The 18,149-nt window shown below is 38.2% G+C and overlaps 1 protein-coding gene across 6 annotated transcripts in view; it reads left to right on the plus strand.

The window, feature by feature from the left end:
* The first annotated feature begins 366 nt into the window (after positions 1-366).
* LOC113061233 (FYVE, RhoGEF and PH domain-containing protein 6-like) overlaps positions 367-18,149 on the plus strand; it is a 31,832-nt gene continuing 14,049 nt past the window's right edge. Inside the window, exons 1-6 of one of the 6 annotated variants that reach the window (XM_026230281.1) lie at positions 367-632; positions 1,167-1,313; positions 3,060-5,088; positions 12,708-12,816; positions 16,511-16,578; positions 16,697-16,727. In XM_026230281.1, the coding sequence (XP_026086066.1) occupies positions 1,256-1,313; positions 3,060-5,088; positions 12,708-12,816; positions 16,511-16,578; positions 16,697-16,727 (2,295 nt within the window). In that variant the 5' untranslated portion in view covers positions 367-632; positions 1,167-1,255. The other 5 variants (XM_026230273.1, XM_026230290.1, XM_026230300.1 and 2 more) reach the window with 5 other exon arrangements.

Consider the following 18,149-nt stretch of genomic DNA (forward strand, 5'->3'; position numbering starts at 1 on the left):
CCATAATTTGAGAAGGGATATTATTAACTGTTAATGACATACTGTAAATAAAGGTGGAAACGTTGCTGAAAAATATATCAGATTTAATTGTTGTGGTTGTGCAACATGTATTCTTTGTTTGCAAGAAGATCTTTAAATTGAAATTATGGTGTGGGCAACATGGGAGTCCAAACAATGCTGTGTATTCGTATATCACGTCTTGAAGCAACCATTATGCAAGTGACACAATCAAACACATCCACTTTTTTTCTTCATGGCTGAAACGAATAACTGAATCTGTTTGTTGAAAAGATTCCTTAAAACGATCTGTTCAACGAACCGATTCACTGAAGCATCGTCCTTCCCAAGTACGCCTCTTGCGGCGGATCTAGGGAGTTTTTATTGAACTCTTTGACTGGACTTCGCCGTTCCAGCTTTACATAAAAAAGCGATGGCTAAAACCATGGCAAGCATGGGACACGTTCAGACTTATTAGAAATACAAAGATTTTTTGAATACATCGAGTTGTCTCTCCTTTCAGGACGTGCAATGGCTCCCTCCAGAAGAGAAGAGAAGAGCTGGATCTGAAGGAACTGTGCTGAATGCAGCTCATTCATGGAGTAGAGCGAGTCGTTTGGGGATCATGAGTACAGGTTAGTTTCCTGGATGAATAAACATCAGCTACTTCTGTTGAAAGGGCACTCCAGGCAGGGAAGTCGGAAACCTAGGGGTTTTATGGTTAGAATTTGCTATTTTCAACGGTTTCATTAAAATATTTCCAAGTGTTTCAACTTTATAGAAGTAACTTAGCAGCCTCAGTATTCCCATTCTGTGTTAGAGGCTAATATTGTGCTAACGGGACGAACTACTTAAAACAAGCACAACACATTCCTGGATGAAGAAGGTAAGTTAACTAAGGGACGATGTTGTGTTATTTTGTCATGTTTAAAAGCTGAACCCTGAAGGGATATTGTCTTTCCAGCCTTATCCAGGTTTCTATCCCCCAGGCGTATATAATTGAAACCGCACGGAATAACGTTACTTTGATTTGACTTAATTCTTTTGTTTCAACCTTTCTTTATCTGCTTTCCCCAGTCCCTTGGGTTTTTATACACACAAATAACCATTTTGGTTAAAGTTGACTTTTTCCTTTGTTCTCGTCAATCGATATGGACGCTGTTATGGAGGGTTTAACCGAGGAGGAAAACGTGGAAGTGTCCCGTGATTGTCTTTCCACTGCTGTGAGAAACTCTCTCTCTCGGAGGACATCCGCCTGATGATGACTCGGTCTCGCGTGCTGTCGGTGGAGAAGCGGGGACTCCGGGCGAGAGACGGTGCGTGAGCTCGGTTCCTGGATCCGGACTGAAGCACGAGCTCCGGGTCGACGGAGGAGGGCGCCTCCGGGATCAAGTCTTGGATTAGGAAGACCACATTTCCTCAAGAGAGCATCAACAAATCCGACTTGTTGTTGTTTTTCCCGAGAGCGCTGCCTTAGTGAATTCAGCGAAATCAACACAAATGTTTTCTCCTTTTATCGTTAATTGTGGCATATGTAAAAGGAGAGGTCTGAGATCGAAATATCCCACTGTATGATGTGGTCTCATGCACAAAGTTTCTATGATAACTGTAGTTACCTTAAAACTAACAGGATCTGCTTCAAACCATGTAAACATCTTTTTTTAAATAATATTTATAATATGTTTTTTATGGAAGTAACAGTAACAAGAATAGTAGTAACTGCATTTTGTAGGATGTATCCCATGCCTGTTATTAGTTCTGAACATAGCAACATTTCCAGTTTGTGTCTGTAACTCTGTAGTTCATATAGATTACATTTTATAAACTAAGATGGATATACAAAAATGTATGTTTAGAAAACAGCTGTGTCTCTATGATATCTGAGACTTAAGTATGTTTATGAGAACATTTATAAATCAGGCAATATCAAAACCATCCTTCAACTGTAATTTCATCATCTCAACAACATTAACATTGGCTGAGGAGAAACTGAGTTATATATAATTTAGATTGCACTAATCATTTTTATATTTTCTCTTTTACAACTTACACACTTCAAGTAAAAAAAAAATAATAATATGTTTTTTAAAGATCACCAACCTTGCGTTTGTTTGATCCAAAATACAGCAAAAGCAGTAAGATTGTGAAATATTTTTACTATTTGAAATAACTGCTTTTTAAAAATGTATATTACTCCTGCGATCAAAGAAACATTTAATTTTAACACATTTAACATCATTTTTATAACATTATAATACCATGGTATTATAATGTTAAACTAACACTAAAACAATGGGAAAACCCTTAAGATAACATGTAGAAAGAAAAAAAAGCATCTTAAGCGTGCAGATTAACATAAGTGGACTTTGAACGATTAATTGCTACTTTGAATGATTATGTACTTGTGGCATCCGTAAATGTAAACGCGATTAGAAATTCGATTAATTGTACAGCCCTAATAACAACACAAGAAAAACAAAGTGGCTACAACATTTGATACCTGTATGATATGTAAAATACGGAGCTGTCATCTCCTTCAATACAATAAATGGAGCTAATTAGACTTTGTTTTATCCATTCATTCTTAAAGATGAATGCTCTTCAACATCCAAACATAGGTGAATGCCTCAAAATGTTAAACTCACATGCTTTACATGAACTTTTATTTTTGCATGCCTGTAGCCTATTTTTTCTCAAGAATCAGTGCTTTTTATAAGGGCTATAAAGGAAAGGTCTGATATTAGATTTTGTATATTAGAAGCCACTGTTTAGAATGCTCTACTATAATATGCTATTAAGCATTATTGTGAAAGATGGCAAAATCTTGACCTGATAATGACTCATACTGGAGCTATATTTACAGAACCTCACACAGTCTTAATAGCAGAGAATCAGATAAATCAAGTTTCTTTGTGCAGATACTAATGTATGTTTCAGAGCTGCAATTCAGTCTTGCACTCAAGTCATGAGCCATCGTGTTCAGCTGTGTGTATGTGGTATGCAAGTCTATTCATGGAATTCATGTAGCTCCCTCTCTTTCTTCTCTGTGTGAGTTTATGTAGGAATGAAGAAACCACCAGTTGCCCCCAAACCCAAGCTGGTTCAGTCACAGAAACCCTCACCTCCCCCCATCGCCCCAAAACCAGAGATCCTGCTGCCTTCACCCTCACCCACCGCACACAACAGAGGAAAACCTGCTGTCGCCCCCAAACCATGTTTGCCCAAAGCCCCTCAGAAACCTCTCCAGCCAAGACAAGATCCCTGCAAAACCCAACATCCCCCTGTCTCCAAAAATGGAGGTCCTGCTCTACTATCCTCACACCTGTCACATTACATTATACCACCCAGTACTCAAAGTCATCAGCTAGGTAACAGCAAATCAGATGATTCTAAGGAAGTATGTGGAACAGCAGAGGTAGGTGTTTTCAAAGAGGGGGACATTCCAAAAGAACAGTTGTTTTACAATGACACACTGGAACATGCTTCCCGATCTGAACGGGAACAAATGCATGCTCCAACAGACTCATCCCACGCTTCAACAGAGGCACAGGAAGAACCAAACTCTGCCACACTAGAAAAGGACCAGGCAGGTACACAAAAACAAACATCTGTGCCGATCCTAAAAAACAGTCCTACGGAAAGTCTGCAGGAATGGTCTGCAGACCAGAAACACACTGGGAACTCTATTTTTAGCTCTTGCCCCAGTGGCATTGATAGTGTTCCTGCACCCCCCAGCAAGCCACTCCCCATACCCCATCCACGACGCCCTCGGAGGGCGCTTCTTAGGCAGAATGTTGTGGAAATTGCACCTTTGGACACTCAAGCAGATACACCTACAGAGACTCCTGAACACGTTCAGACAGACACATTACTAGAAAATCCCCAAAACACTTCAAAAAGCTGTCACACCTACACGGACACACCTCTAAATTTATGTTCCCCTAAAGATAATGTGGAAAACACGGACACTGAATCCTCAACCAACACTGATTCTTTGCACAATGTAGACTCTTTTCACAGTGCACATACTGAAGACATGCCTCCTGATCTAGACTCCACCCATTATTCAGTTCCAACAAATGGTGTAACTTTAGCTTCCATGAGCACAGCTGCGGAGGAGGGGTCGCAACCTCCAGCTCCACCACTTCGACAGAAATCCCTTTCACAAATGGTTGATTCCTCATGCAAGGCCTCAACATCAGTAGACAACCTGCTTTTGCATTGCCACCAAGATCTTAAAGAGGTCGAGTGTAAAGATGAGGAGGTCCAAGATGATGATGATGATGATGAAGAAGATTGTGCATATGGAGATTTTGCTCGATACCCAATAACTCAGAGTCTTCCTAAACAGATTAAGCTCAGCTGTGGATCACAAGTGGAAGCTATAACCAAGACGTCTCTGGGCGGGGAGGAAAAGTCACCGAAAGTCATGCCTAAAAAGCCCCAACGAAACAGTCTTCCCGCATCCGCCATGTTGCGAAAGCAAAATACGCCTCCGCTAACGCACACTCCTCCTCCACTTCCTAACTCCAGTCCTCCCATATTTAGAGAACTTCCGGCACCTCCTCAGGAGAAACCTTCATGGCGTGTCGCTCTTCCTAACATCCCTCTCTTCAGTAGAAACCAGTCGGCTCGCAGTAACAGCCAACCACAGGCTGGAGGTCTGGGATCTGTTTTTGTTAAACAGAGGGCAAAGTCGTTTTCCTCTGCAGATCTTCAGAGAGTGGATTCAGGATCCGAATCTTCTGAGCAGTTGGTGCGCTCCGATCAAACGCGCCGTAGCTTGCGGAAACTTCTAGAGCTGCGTGTGTGTGCACGGTTGCTTCCGAAGTTGCTTCGCAGTGGACAATCGCTGGATTGCACTCGTACTGATGCTGAATACGAGGAGCATGAAGCCACGCCCACTAATCAGGTTGGTCCTGGCGATGATGAAGAAGCTCAAGATGACAGTGAGGCAGACTGCGGAGTGGAATACGAGAATGTCCCATTATATGAGGAGATTCCGGAGTACATGAACCTGCCCTGGGTTTATTCAAGCCAGGATGTGGACACAGGCGTGTATGAAATTCAGGAACCATGTGAGGCGAACAGGTGAGTTTGTGCATATATGACATTATTCAAATCACCATCCTGAACTACAGTTGTCTTGTTTAATATGTTTTGATTTGAGGGATGTACTGTGATTGACTGAGGTTACAGATATGGTAACGGCTTTGTAACAATTCAACTATGATTCCTAAATTAAAAACATATAACACATTCCCTTTGAGCAATTTAGGTAAAAATTTGGTATTACAGTATGTTTAATTGCGAAGACATTGAGAAAAGTTTTCTATGATTATGTGTACTTAGTGTTGGGGAAAGTTACTTTTTAAAGCAATGCATTAAAATATCGTTTTATTCCATAAAAAGTAACTCATTGCAATTTTCAGAAAGTAATTATATGTTCCTTTTGAGTTACAATTTCTGTCACCTGGGCTGGGCTTTCTTATTTGTTTTTTAATAACAAAACCCCCCAAAGTGTATAATTGGCAGCTATAAAGGCCCTTTCAAACTTCTGTTTCCGTGCAGCTACATTACAAATAACAAATTTGAGCACAAAAAATTGCGACATAGGAACGGCATCATCATAATCCATCATGTCATTGCGTACTACTGTATCAGTGCCCTTATTTGCACATATTTCATTTGAAGAATAGAAGACATGATATGTGTGCATACACAGTGCTGGTTCATGTTTGGAACACGATATATGGAAAAAGTTCATGAAAACTTTCGACACACTTGATTTGAATTCTCCTCTTTAATTCGACCACATGCACAATATAGCACAGTGATTAGATTATAAGAGTACATTTTTGTGAATAATTCAATTCAAGTTTATTTGTATAGCTACTATATTTAGTAGTAGCTTATCAGTGGTGACTGTCAGTTTATGTACATTTTTCAGAAAAAATTATAAAAGGCGTTAGGGTTAGGGTCAAACAGATGATGAACACTATTACCAGCAATCACACTTGTAGCTAAATGTGGTAGTTCTGTATGTGGTTTCAGGGTTAGCATTAAGGCTGTCACTTTTAGTTCGAAAATCGATTGCACAATCGATCGGACCAACCAAAAAACATTTCGAAAATGAAAATAGGGAATCGTTTTTAACCAAATATGTACACTATTAATGTTAAAATAATTAAACAATTAAAAAATATAGATGTAACAAAACTCACAAACAAGCAGAAAAAGAAAATAAAGAATTCCGAAAGTGCAGTATGCCTTGCGAAAGCTAGACAGAAAATACCAGCAATTTTACGCGCCAGACCCAGTGACGTCGAAAGCGTCCTCTTATGCTGCGTTCACACCAAACGAATAGAGCATCTGGCACGAATGATTTCAATGTTAAGTCAATGTAAAGACGCATTTACGCCTCATTCACCTCATACGCCTCATTCCCGCATCTAGTTACAGGAAATTCTGAGTTATGAAAAGGACCATTGCAAGCTGACAGTGACTGGCTTTTGTGGTGGAAAATTGGCAGTAATACCCTGTAATGATAAAATCTCCATATTCATCTGGAAGAAGGAGGCGGGAACCGGCGCACAATCAAAATGAAACTTTAATAATCACAAATAAACACAAAACAGCGCACCAGCCCCTCACGGACGACTGGTGCGCATAAATAAAAAGCAAAACATAAAATAATGGCCCAGGCCTAGTCCTCTCTCATCCTTCACGGTCGTCGCTCCAGTTTTATATCCTTCAATCTCCTACGTGGGACTCGAGACAGGTGGTGGGTAGCAGGTGTAGCTCATCTCCAATCACTACACCTGGCCTCACTCCTTGTTCCCACGTCTCTTGGCCCCACCCCAATCGTCACATACCCCCACCTTGCGCAGCTGTACCTGTGTGTCCCTGGGACATCAGTGCGGTCGGAGTGCATCTTCGTTTTGAACAGTTGTTTGAAATGGATTGAATCATTATTTAAAATAATCTTGGAGATTTATGAATTGCCTAAATCAGCCTGCAGTGTTCTTTTTCATTTGTTATGGCAGCCGTCCCCTCTGCATATATATTTTTTTCGAGAATGTTGCACTCCTGTGGTGGTTTGTTGTTCTGCACGAAACTTCATGCCAATAAATAAGAAATATTGCTGACTTGTGCGTTTCCAGCGCTCTCTTTACCTTCGTCCGTTGTTTGACGTTGAAAAAGGAAAAGTCTTTTTTTGTTTTTTTACAATCGATTCTATGAACACTTATGTCTTAAAAATTGAAAATGATTCTTTCACAAAAGTGACAGCCCTAGTTAGCATCATCTGGGGTCCTCTGAGGTTGGCATCATCTCTTCTCAGGTGTTCTGGATCCAGACTGGAGCTTCTGTAAATTGGCAAAATAGAGATCTCATTAGCGTAGCTGCTTTTCCAACAAAGTAAAATTAATTAGTTTAACCAAGCTAAAGATTAATAATGTGCATTTGATCAGATATAACTGAAGTCCAACATTATGAGATGCATTATTTGAATGCTTGGCGAAAGATATGTGTTTTAATCTAGATTTAAAGAGAGAGAGTGTGTCTGAACCCTGAACATTATCAGGAAGGCTATTCCAGAGTTTGGGAGCCAAATGCGAAAAAGCTCTACCTCCTTTAGTGGACTTTGCTATTGTAGGAACTACCAAAAGTCCAGTGTTTTGTGACCTTAGGGAGCATGATGGATTGTAGCTTGGTATAAGGCTATTTATAATATTTTGTAACTGATACGGAACTTACGGATTAATACCAAAGACTATCAAATACCCAAGACGTGTCACTCGTATGGTTTTGAATGGAAAAAATGAAATGCTCAATATGGACACTCAATTGCAGGAAGCCCAGTCTTCTGAATGAAAGAGTCAGTCGCTAATCAGTAAAGTCCATGCGTGACTGCACGTGCAGACTGATCTAGCCTGAAAAAAAAAAAACACTTTTTATAATGCTTTTTGAGCAAAAGAATCTACATTTATGACATTGTTGCTGAAAGACATTTCAAAGATGGCCACCGATTCACATGACTTGCATTAAAGGGACTTTGATAATACTGAGAAAAGTGCAAAAAACTGATGACATAGATACAGCCGAAATGGCTTCTAAAAAAGATACAACTATCACTATTACCTTAATAACAGACATAACTACACTACTGTTCTGAAAAAAGGCCACCTCGGTTAAGACTTGATAGATCAACAAGCTATATTTTCTAATCAGGCAGTCAGTAGAATACCTAAAAACATTTTCACACAGGTCCAAGTCATGTCTGTAAATTACAATATATAGTCACATCTTTCCTGATTGAATGCCTGCGCAACATTAACCTGGTCTCAACAACAACAGTTACTATAAAGATAACAATAATGATAAGTATATGAACGTCCACTGATGGATAATATTTTTTTTATCAACGTGTGTTGCAATTATGTCATCTGCTGCTTTAAATGCTTGAGCTCTTTACAACCTGGTGGATTCTGATGGACTGTGAATGTTTTTATTATTCATCAGCTGGAGAAACGTGATTGCTGCAAGTGATTACAACAGTATTATTCCTCTGTGTCATTATAGTTGTGGTGGGGACTTCCCTGTTCTCATGGAATTATGACTGTAATTAAATCTTTAAACAAAGTCATTGTTAAACGGTGTTGTCTATGCTGTGAATGGCTTGTTTAACCCCAAAACTATAGAACCTGGATCCCATTTTAATATTTTATATATATTAATGTGCGCCATATTGGTTTGATCTGTGTGATCATGGAAGTGTGTGCGAGGGTTACAGTACTCTTTTAGTCCAGGTTGGGCCACTTTCCTGTGGGTTATTTTCAGTGGCCAGAGCAGGAAATGTCTGTAGAGAAGAGAGCTGAGCCACTGGAAAAATAACCTTACCCTCTCTCTCATTCTCCCACACTCTTTCTCTCACACTCTCTCATTCTCTGAATTTTTTAAACTGAAATCTTCTGGCTCACAGTCATGCTTTATATTTACAGCATTTGCAACACAGTAGCAAAAATCAAGTCATATCAGCAAACCATGAATCATCTCATTCTGATTGCAAAATATCCCAACCGCTGACTGTATTACTGACATCATTAGAAAACATCAATGCCCACAGCTACTTTTTCTCAGCAGTAAGTGTTTTTATAAAAGTTTTGCTTTAGTTTAGTAGAGAAAGTCATGCGTAAGCATGGTTAATTTTATGTCTACAAAACTAATTTCAAGCCTGTAGATCAAAAAGAATCGAGAGATCATAAATTTAGAAGCATTAATTCCAAACATTTGACTTCGAGTGTGTTTACTGTGATGACTCTGGACTTTGTAAACACATTCTTGACCTTTATCACACATCAACTTGTCAGGGGTCTCAGTGACGGTGAAAACTTACAGGATTTTGCTGAATTCGCAATTGCATTCCAGATGCATGGGACATTGAATCAAGTTTGTGGTCGTGTGTTTAGAGTTGTCAGCAAGATGTTACCAACAAATATTTTATAGTCATGTGGGCAGCAGCTCTTGATCCCAGTAATAATACATTATCATCTTTGATCTCTCAGTTACACAATGCAGTAAACGCTGTTTTATACTGTTTTACCATGCAACAATGCAAATATCTGTTTCTTTCTTTCCTGACTTCTTATTTGTTTAAACTGCAGACATCTTCAAAATCTTATGTTTAAACTTACTCTGAAATGTATTTCTGTAGGAAGTGCATCTAAAAGTAGTTTTGCATTCTGAAAAAAATTTAAGTTAAACTTTCTTTAACTGTGGGACTTAAATTGATTTGGCACTCATTTAATGGGAGTCATGCTGAAGCACTTTGAGTGAAACATGCATCTAAGTACATACTAAACCATATTTTGGGGACAGATTTGTACCCAGAAGTGAGCTAAACCTGACAAAATCTCCCAAAACCTTGGGGGATATTTTTTGTAAAAACATGGGTTAGGGTTTTGTGATCGTACTTATAACTAGCCATACGATACTGTTCAAAAAGGCATAAATATTTTCACGAACAAACCAAAACAAAAATGGTTTTAAGCTTATTTATCTTTTGCTGTAGTGTTTCAATAGGGAATATCAGTTTACATTTCCAAACATTCCTTTTGCCATTAATTGTCCAATGAGATAGGGGTGGACAATACATGTATTCATAAATAACCTTTAAGGTACGGACATCTCGGTTTGGTGCATGAGGCCTTACAACAAATGCAGGCAATTCCCCTCCAATTCAGAAGGGGGTGCCCACAGCGATGTAATGCTGTTAGATAACCAGCCGCCAACAGAAGAACAGTAAATGCTGTGAGTTGTGCACTTGAAAACAAAGACAATAGACAGTGACCATGTGCTGACTCTAAATGCATCTCTCACAAACAGAAAAAGGAGTTTACGTTAAAGGCTTGTACACTCACAATAAAAACAAAATTTTGTGCTCTTGTAAAATAAAGAATCAAATAGGATGTCGCTTTCTCCCATTTTAATTTCCTTTCATTGAACAAATTAAGCGCGTCACAAAAATGAACTGAACCTCAGCATATATAGGCTACGTTATTTGTCGAACTGCCCCCTCCCCCTTGTTTCCCCCTTGTAAATCAAATATATTTCAAGAATTCATTCCTTGTATGTATATATGTACTGCAGATTTTATAAATATAATAGGGTTGGGCCAATAGACGATGCCATTGTCCATCGCCGATGGCTGACAGACTTCGCAACGTTAACCCCCCCCCACCCCCAACACTCCCTCTACTGCAATATATGCTCCATCCCAGTTTTGTGTTTGGAAAGGAAATAAAGGGTACTTCGGAAACCCTAAAGGGAATAAATAGCCTACAAGATGGCGGGATAAAAAAAAAAAAAAGATTTTTTGGCAATTATATCGTTGGGTAATTATAGGCAACTGTATATATATTGCAAGCATCAGGGAGCCGCTACTGAAACTGCTTTTGATTGTGTGCTCTCATTTTACTTTCTTTTTTACTTTTGAGATCACAAGGACTATATAGGGAGCAGCATTACTTGCCACACATTTGACAAGATTAGATATTTGTCATTGGTGCTCAGGATCTGCAAATCATTCGCCATCATCTTATCAGACATTTCTCCTTATTCTTTGTTAAATTTGTACTATTGTCTATTCAAAGGTGGATCTAATAATGTTTTTGGTAAGCATTTCTCTGCGAGCTTGTGAAAAAATTACCCGCTCCGATTTCGATCCACCTTGGCGCATTGTAAGGCGATTTTATAATATCACCGCCTCTTAATCTGCATGTTTCCACGCACGACGCCACCATTGTCATTTTGCTAATGACAACGGTGTTCCAGTTCTAACACCATGGCGAAATGTTTTGAGCAAATCATGCTAACTGTTCTGTTGTTAGCTGTAAAGACAAGCACAGAACACTAAAGCCCCTTTCACACTGCACCTTGGACCCAGAAAATTGCCGGAACATTGCTGGGTCACCTTCTGTGTGAACCCAAACACGTCCTGGGACTGATTCCGGGATCAATCCCCAGTTGGGTACTTAGTAACATTGCTGGTTCAGTCCCGGAACGAGCTCTGTGTGAACAAAAGCAAGAACAAAATCAATGTGTGGGAAACCCTGGTACACTTGCACAGAGTTTTTCAGGTAGCTTTCTAGGTAGGTTTCTTCAATTGTCTAGGAGACATTACACTACTGCAAAAAATATAAATAATTGTCTTGAAATCTTTTTTTACATATTAATGGCCCAAGACTTTTGCACAGGACTGTATATAAAAACAATAGAAGTCTGTGCAGTGTCCCGGTTGACCTTGCACACTCTACAAATTTTCAAAATCTTAAAGATTCCTCTGATCCTTGACCAAAATCTGTAGTCTTTGAATGGTAGTTTGACATGATCTTTGATTAAATTCTGCCAATGTCAGATGTTTTGAGGCACAGTCCTTCATTATTACTTATCCTATGATGACCATCAAATCAGAATCCATTTAGAGCACAAAACTTGATGGTGCAATTGGTGTGAAAACAGCAAATCACTACTTGCACCACTTGTTTCCCTTTTTCTTTATAATTAATGCATTTTCTTTCAATGAGGTAGATTCCAGCTTCTGAATTTGAGTGCCATTAATAGATAGATAGGTCATATTTTTAATAACTTTCACACTAATTGTCCAGGCATGACAGAAACTCCAAACTCCTGCCTGTGCATCTCAGTGTGTGAGAGAGGTTGTGCACTTGAGAGCTTGTGTGTGTGTGTCTCTTTGCAGAGTGAGTTTATATAAGCTGTAAACAAGTGCAGCTCTGTCCTGCTGCAGGAGAAAGAATGAGAGCGAGGGGAACCAGAAAGAGGGCAGAGAGTGTGTGAATGCATGAGTGTTTGTGAGAGTTTGCTTGTGCTATCTGGTTCTGGATGCTAAAGGAACCGTTCACCCATAATTGAAACTCGCTTTTCTCACCTCGAATGTCACTCCAAATGTATGACATAATATCTGATGTGGAGCAAAAAAGCAGAAATTTAGGAGATTGTCCATGTTGCACTTTTCCATACAATGAATGGAAATAAATAGGGTAAAGTTTAAAATTTAAAATATTTTGAAATATCTAACTATATTTTTTATTGTATGTATTATTATTTTTGCACATATTTGTGAGCCAGTTACCATCTATCAGTAACAAACGTTTGATTGCTTTTACTTTGGACTTTCTGTTTGATGACAGATGTTCTGTGAGTGGTGATCTGTCAGAGGATGGAATGAGCTCCAATGAGGAAGATGGCAACAGTTCGGACTCCAGCAAAGAAGACTTGAGCCAATCAATAGACAAAGAGGTACTACACCTTTACACAGACAGACATAAGTAAGTCACAGCAAACCGGTTTGTCATTTTTGGCATGCCGGGTTCAGCACAAGATAAGCTCTGACAACATCTCTGATTGTTTCTTCCATTACCACAGGAAATAATTTCAACTCATCTCTTAGTTAGAGTAAACAGTAAACACACACACACTAAAAAAGAATTGTTTACAATAATCCACATACAATGGAAGTTTATGAGACAGTACATTGCACTGGGATAAACACTGAAATACATACACAGTGTTTTGAAAGTATGAATATTATGCCTCAGATTATTGTGATAAATTTGCATACTGGCCTCAGCAAAGTTGACGAACTTTGTTGAATAACTCATTTTTAAGTTACTTTAATTTTAGCATGGTTTAACCGTTGCAAAGTAAAAGAAAAATGCAAGCAAATACAGGTCCTTCTCAAAAAATTAGCATATTGTGATTTATTTTCCATAATGTAATGCTAAAAATTTTACTTTCATATATTTTAGATTCATTGCACACCAACTGAAATATTTCAGGTCTTTTATTGTTTTAATACTGATGATTTTGGCATACAGCTCATGAAAACCAAAAATTCCTATCTAAAAAAATTAGCATATTTCATCCGACCAATAAAAGAAAAGTGTTTTTAATACTAAAAAAGTCAACCTTCAAATAATTATGTTCAGTTATGCACTCAATACTTGGTCGGGAATCCTTTTGCAGAAATGACTGCTTCAGTGCGGCGTGGCATGGAGGCAATCAGCCTGTGGCACTGCTGAGGTGTTATGGAGACCCAGGATGCTTCGATAGAGGCCTTAAGCTCATCCAGAGTGTTGGGTATTGCGTCTCTCGACTTCCTCTTCACAATATCCCACAGATTCTCTTTGGGGTTCAGGTCAGGAGAGTTGGCAGGCCAATTGAGCACAGTAATACCATGGTCATTAAACCATTTACCAGTGGTTTTGGCACTGTGAGCAGGTGCCAGTTTGTGCTGAAAAACGAAATCTTCATCTCCATAAAGCTTTTCAGCAGATGGAAGCATGAAGTGCTCCAAAAACTCCTGATAGCTAGCTTTATTGCCCCTGCCCTTGATAAAACACAGTGGACCAACACCAGCAGCTGACATGGCACCCCAGACCATCACTGACTGTGGGTACTTGACACTGGACTTCAGGCATTTTTGGCATTTCCTTCTCCCCAGTCTTCCTCCAGACTCTGGCACCTTGATTTCCAAATGACATGCAAAATTAGCTTTCATTGAAAAAAGTACTTTGGACCACTGAGCAACAGTCCAGTGCTGCTTCTCTGTAGCCCAGGTCAGGTGCTTCTGCCACTGTTTCTGGTTCAAAAGTGGCTTGACCTGGGGAATGCGGCACCTGTAGCCCATTTCCTGCACACGCCTGTGCACGGTGGCTCTGGGTAATTCTACTCCAGACTCAGTCCACAATCTTCCTCAGGGTCTGGTCACCTCTTCTCGTTGTGCAGCGTTTTTTGCCACACTTTTTCCTTCCTACAGACTTCCCACTGAGGTGCCTTGATACAGCACTCTGGGAACAGCCAATTCATTCAGAAATTTCTTTCTGTGTCTTACCCTCTCGCTTGAGGGTGTCAATGATGGCTTTCTGTACAGCAGTCTTACCCATGTTTGCGGTTTTGTGTAATGAACTAGGCTTGGAGTTTTTAAAAGCCTCAGGAATCTTTTCCAGGTGTTTAGAGTTAATTAGTTGATTCAGATGATTAGGTTAATAGCTCTTTTAGAGAACCTTTTCATGATATGCTAATTTTTTGAGATAGGAATTTTGGGTTTTCATGAGCTGTATGCCAAAATCATCAGTATTAAAACAATAAAAGACCTGAAATATTTCAGTTGGTGTGCAATGAATCTAAAATATATGAAATTTTAATTTTTATCATTACATTATGGAAAATAATGAACTTTTATCACAATATGCTAATTTTTTGAGAAGGACCTGCATACATTGGCATGACACATACTGTCGATAAAGCTTAACAGTCCTTTTACAACTTCCATCTTCATACTGGCCAGCTGCTGATTTAACAAAGACCATGTTGGCGGGAAAACATATTTGCCAAAAATATGTCAAATCCCCCAAATTAAATTCCGTCCTACGTTTTTTACTTCTGAATATTGTGTTTTCACTTAGAAGTTATTTATTGAATTTCAAAGAACTGTTCTTCCAAAAGTGAAAATTCCAATCTCAGAACAAAAGACTGAAATGAAATGACAACACAAATGAAGATATTTTTAATGAAACCTGAGAAATTGCTATCCCTCCATTGTAAGCCATGTTCACAAAAAATTAAAGTTTAAAAAATTGAGTAATTTGCCATGATTTTACGACGTAAAGATTTAATGTAGGCTTTTATTCACATTGATTGACACACATTCACAGAGCACATCAATTAAGGCAATGGAAGCTCCAGTGCAAACATGTTTTGTTTGAGTCCTTAACCATCTTCAGGAATCAGCTAAAAACACATATCTTCCATCTTTATTTGACCATTTAACTCTAGCACTCTCTATTCTAATTCTATTCTTTTAAAAAAATGAACACTAGCTTCTCTTTTCTTTTTGTATTCTATCTCTGTTTTCATTTTATATGCGACCCTGGACCACAAAACCATTCATAAGGGTACATTTTTATTTATTTATAATAAAATAATATTTGGCTGGGATACTATTTGAAAATCTGGAATCTGAGGGTGAAAAAAAAAATCAAAATATTGAGAAAATTCCCTTTAAAGTTGATCAAATTAAGTTCTTAGCAAAGCATATTACTAGTCAAAAATTTATTTTTGATATATTTACAGCAGGAAATTTACAAAATATCTTCATGGAACATGACCTTTACTTAATATCCTAATGATTTTTGGCATAAAAGAAAAATTGATAATTGTTAATTGATAATTAACAAGTATGGTTGAGCTTTCATTTACCATATTTGATGAGTGAATATGTGCAGTGATCAGTGTTTTTAACTGAATAAAAGCCTAAATGAAATCTGTTCATCATTTAAAGTGATTTGGATTAAACCACTTAATTCATGTGGATTACTTTTTCAATTTCTTTATGAACTTTTTGAAGCATTAATGTTTTGGCCTTTTAAAGAAGGGATAGAAATAACTCGGGTTTAATTAAAAATGTTTTGTGTCTCGAAGATGAACAAAAGTCTTACAGGTTTGGTATGATGTGAAGATAAGTAAACACCTTTTTGGTGAACTATCTCTTTAAATGCATCAAGAATGTTGTTATTCATCTTGTAATTAAGAGAAAAACTTTAGAAGTAGGAACTCCAATCACTTGTGAATGAATCAGATTTGGGAAGGTGTGTCCAACAGACTTTCTGTCTCGAGGTAATCCAGAGAGACCCCCAGACACACCCCAATCTGAGCAACATGGGGTGCTTAGGTCAAACTTTGGCCTTGTATTTATACAGACCATGATCCAAATAAAGCCTGCAGCCTCTCACCAGCCCATAACAACACACACACACACACACACTAGAGCTCACATGGAGCACTGCATTTGTTTTGCTATGAGGCTGTATGCTGTTGGTAATAATGGTTGGATGTAGCAACTGTGTACGGTAAATTGACGGCACTTAAAATCATATAACAGATTCTAAAATGGTCTTCTATTATAATAGCATTTTAACATGTTTGTCTTTAGGAGGTAGAGAGGGCAAAGAGGAACAAGGTGGTCCACATCGCAACAGAGATCAAGAGCTCAGAGAAAGTGTATGTACAAAAACAAAAAGTATTTAATGTATATTCATATTTAATAGTTCATATGAACACATTTAGGGGGAATCATTTCATTGAGTTATATTTTGGTTATGTGTTTGTGTCTTTGTAGGTTTGTGGACGTTCTGAAGTTACTTCACATCGTAAGTCATCACTATTTTCACTGGACTTGTTTGGGTTCAGTCATCTGTTTGTGTTTTATTAATTTCACATGAATGTGTTCTGGAATAGTGTTTGATTTTCACAGTCACAGTAGGACTGTTTATTTATGGATTTTAATGAGCAGCTGTATGCTCTGCGCAAGGGTATTATCAGGATGAAGGATGTGTGATTACATGAATTTAAAACCATCCAATGGTGTTGAAATTTTCCAGGTTGAACTCAAGTTCAGCTGTCAACAGCATTTGATGCATAATATTGATTGCCACAAAATAATATTCAGACTCGTCTCTGATATTTTTGAAAAAGAAAAAGGACTAATGAGTGGAATACAAAGGAAGTCTATAGGGCCAGGTAAATGTTACGTTATTTGAGACTAAGTTATCATTACTATAAACACATCACTCACCAAACTTCAAGTCTGATAGTAGTTTTCAGAAAAGTATTATTGAATGCAGGCAGTTTGCATGCTAAAATTAGACTGTTAGCATCCTAAAGCACAGAATATTGTCAACTCGCTAAACCCTCTCCAAGCAACAATGTTATTATAGTCTTTATTATAATATTGAATAAATTTGTATTTGTATATTTTAAGTTTTCACTTTAGTTTAGGTTTTAGTAGTTTTATGTGTAAGTTTTATAACATGTATGTTTTTAATTTCTGTTTAACTTTGATTTTTTTCCCCGTTATCTCAATGTTAGTTTTAGCAAATTTGGTATTTAACTATTATTAAGGCCAACATTTCAAAACTTTTGTTAAAAAGTTTTTTATATAATATTTATATTGTATTTTAGCTTTATCAAAAATATCAAACTATTTTTCTTACATTATTTTCAATTTTCGAAGCATTTTTGACTATGATTAAAAATTTGACAGGAAGTGGAGATGGGGGTGGGGGGCAGGATCGGGAAAGGTCCTGACTCGAGCCGGGATTCGAACTCGGGACTCTCATAGTGCAACATCACTGTATGTCAGCCAGCTGCCCACAAGGCTATCGGCGCTGACATTAGTTTTATTTTTAGTTAACAATAACAACAACGCCAAGACATTGTGATTTTTTACTTATTTATCTAATTTAAAGCCCCATTTCTAAGAAAAATACAAATCTAGATACATTCCATTCAACTTCACTAGATAACTAGTTAGCTAAGTAGTGCTGCATCCTGATCCATCCCAATTCAGAGAGATGCAAAGAATTAGAAAGTCAGGAAAAAAAAAGTGAAAATAGACAGGAAAGAGACAACAGAGGAAAGACAAGAGGAAGAGCTTGTCCAGAGAGACTGTGGTAGAGGAATAAGAGATCAGCGGACAGAGAGAGTTTCGGAAAGAAATTACACCCACCCTCCCTTTAACCCACTTGTCTGGCCGTGACCCCGAACAGCTGTCCTAAAGACGTGTGTGTGAG

This window comes from Carassius auratus, chromosome 4, assembly GCF_003368295.1.
Source record: "Carassius auratus strain Wakin chromosome 4, ASM336829v1, whole genome shotgun sequence".
Lineage (NCBI taxonomy): Eukaryota > Metazoa > Chordata > Actinopteri > Cypriniformes > Cyprinidae > Carassius > Carassius auratus.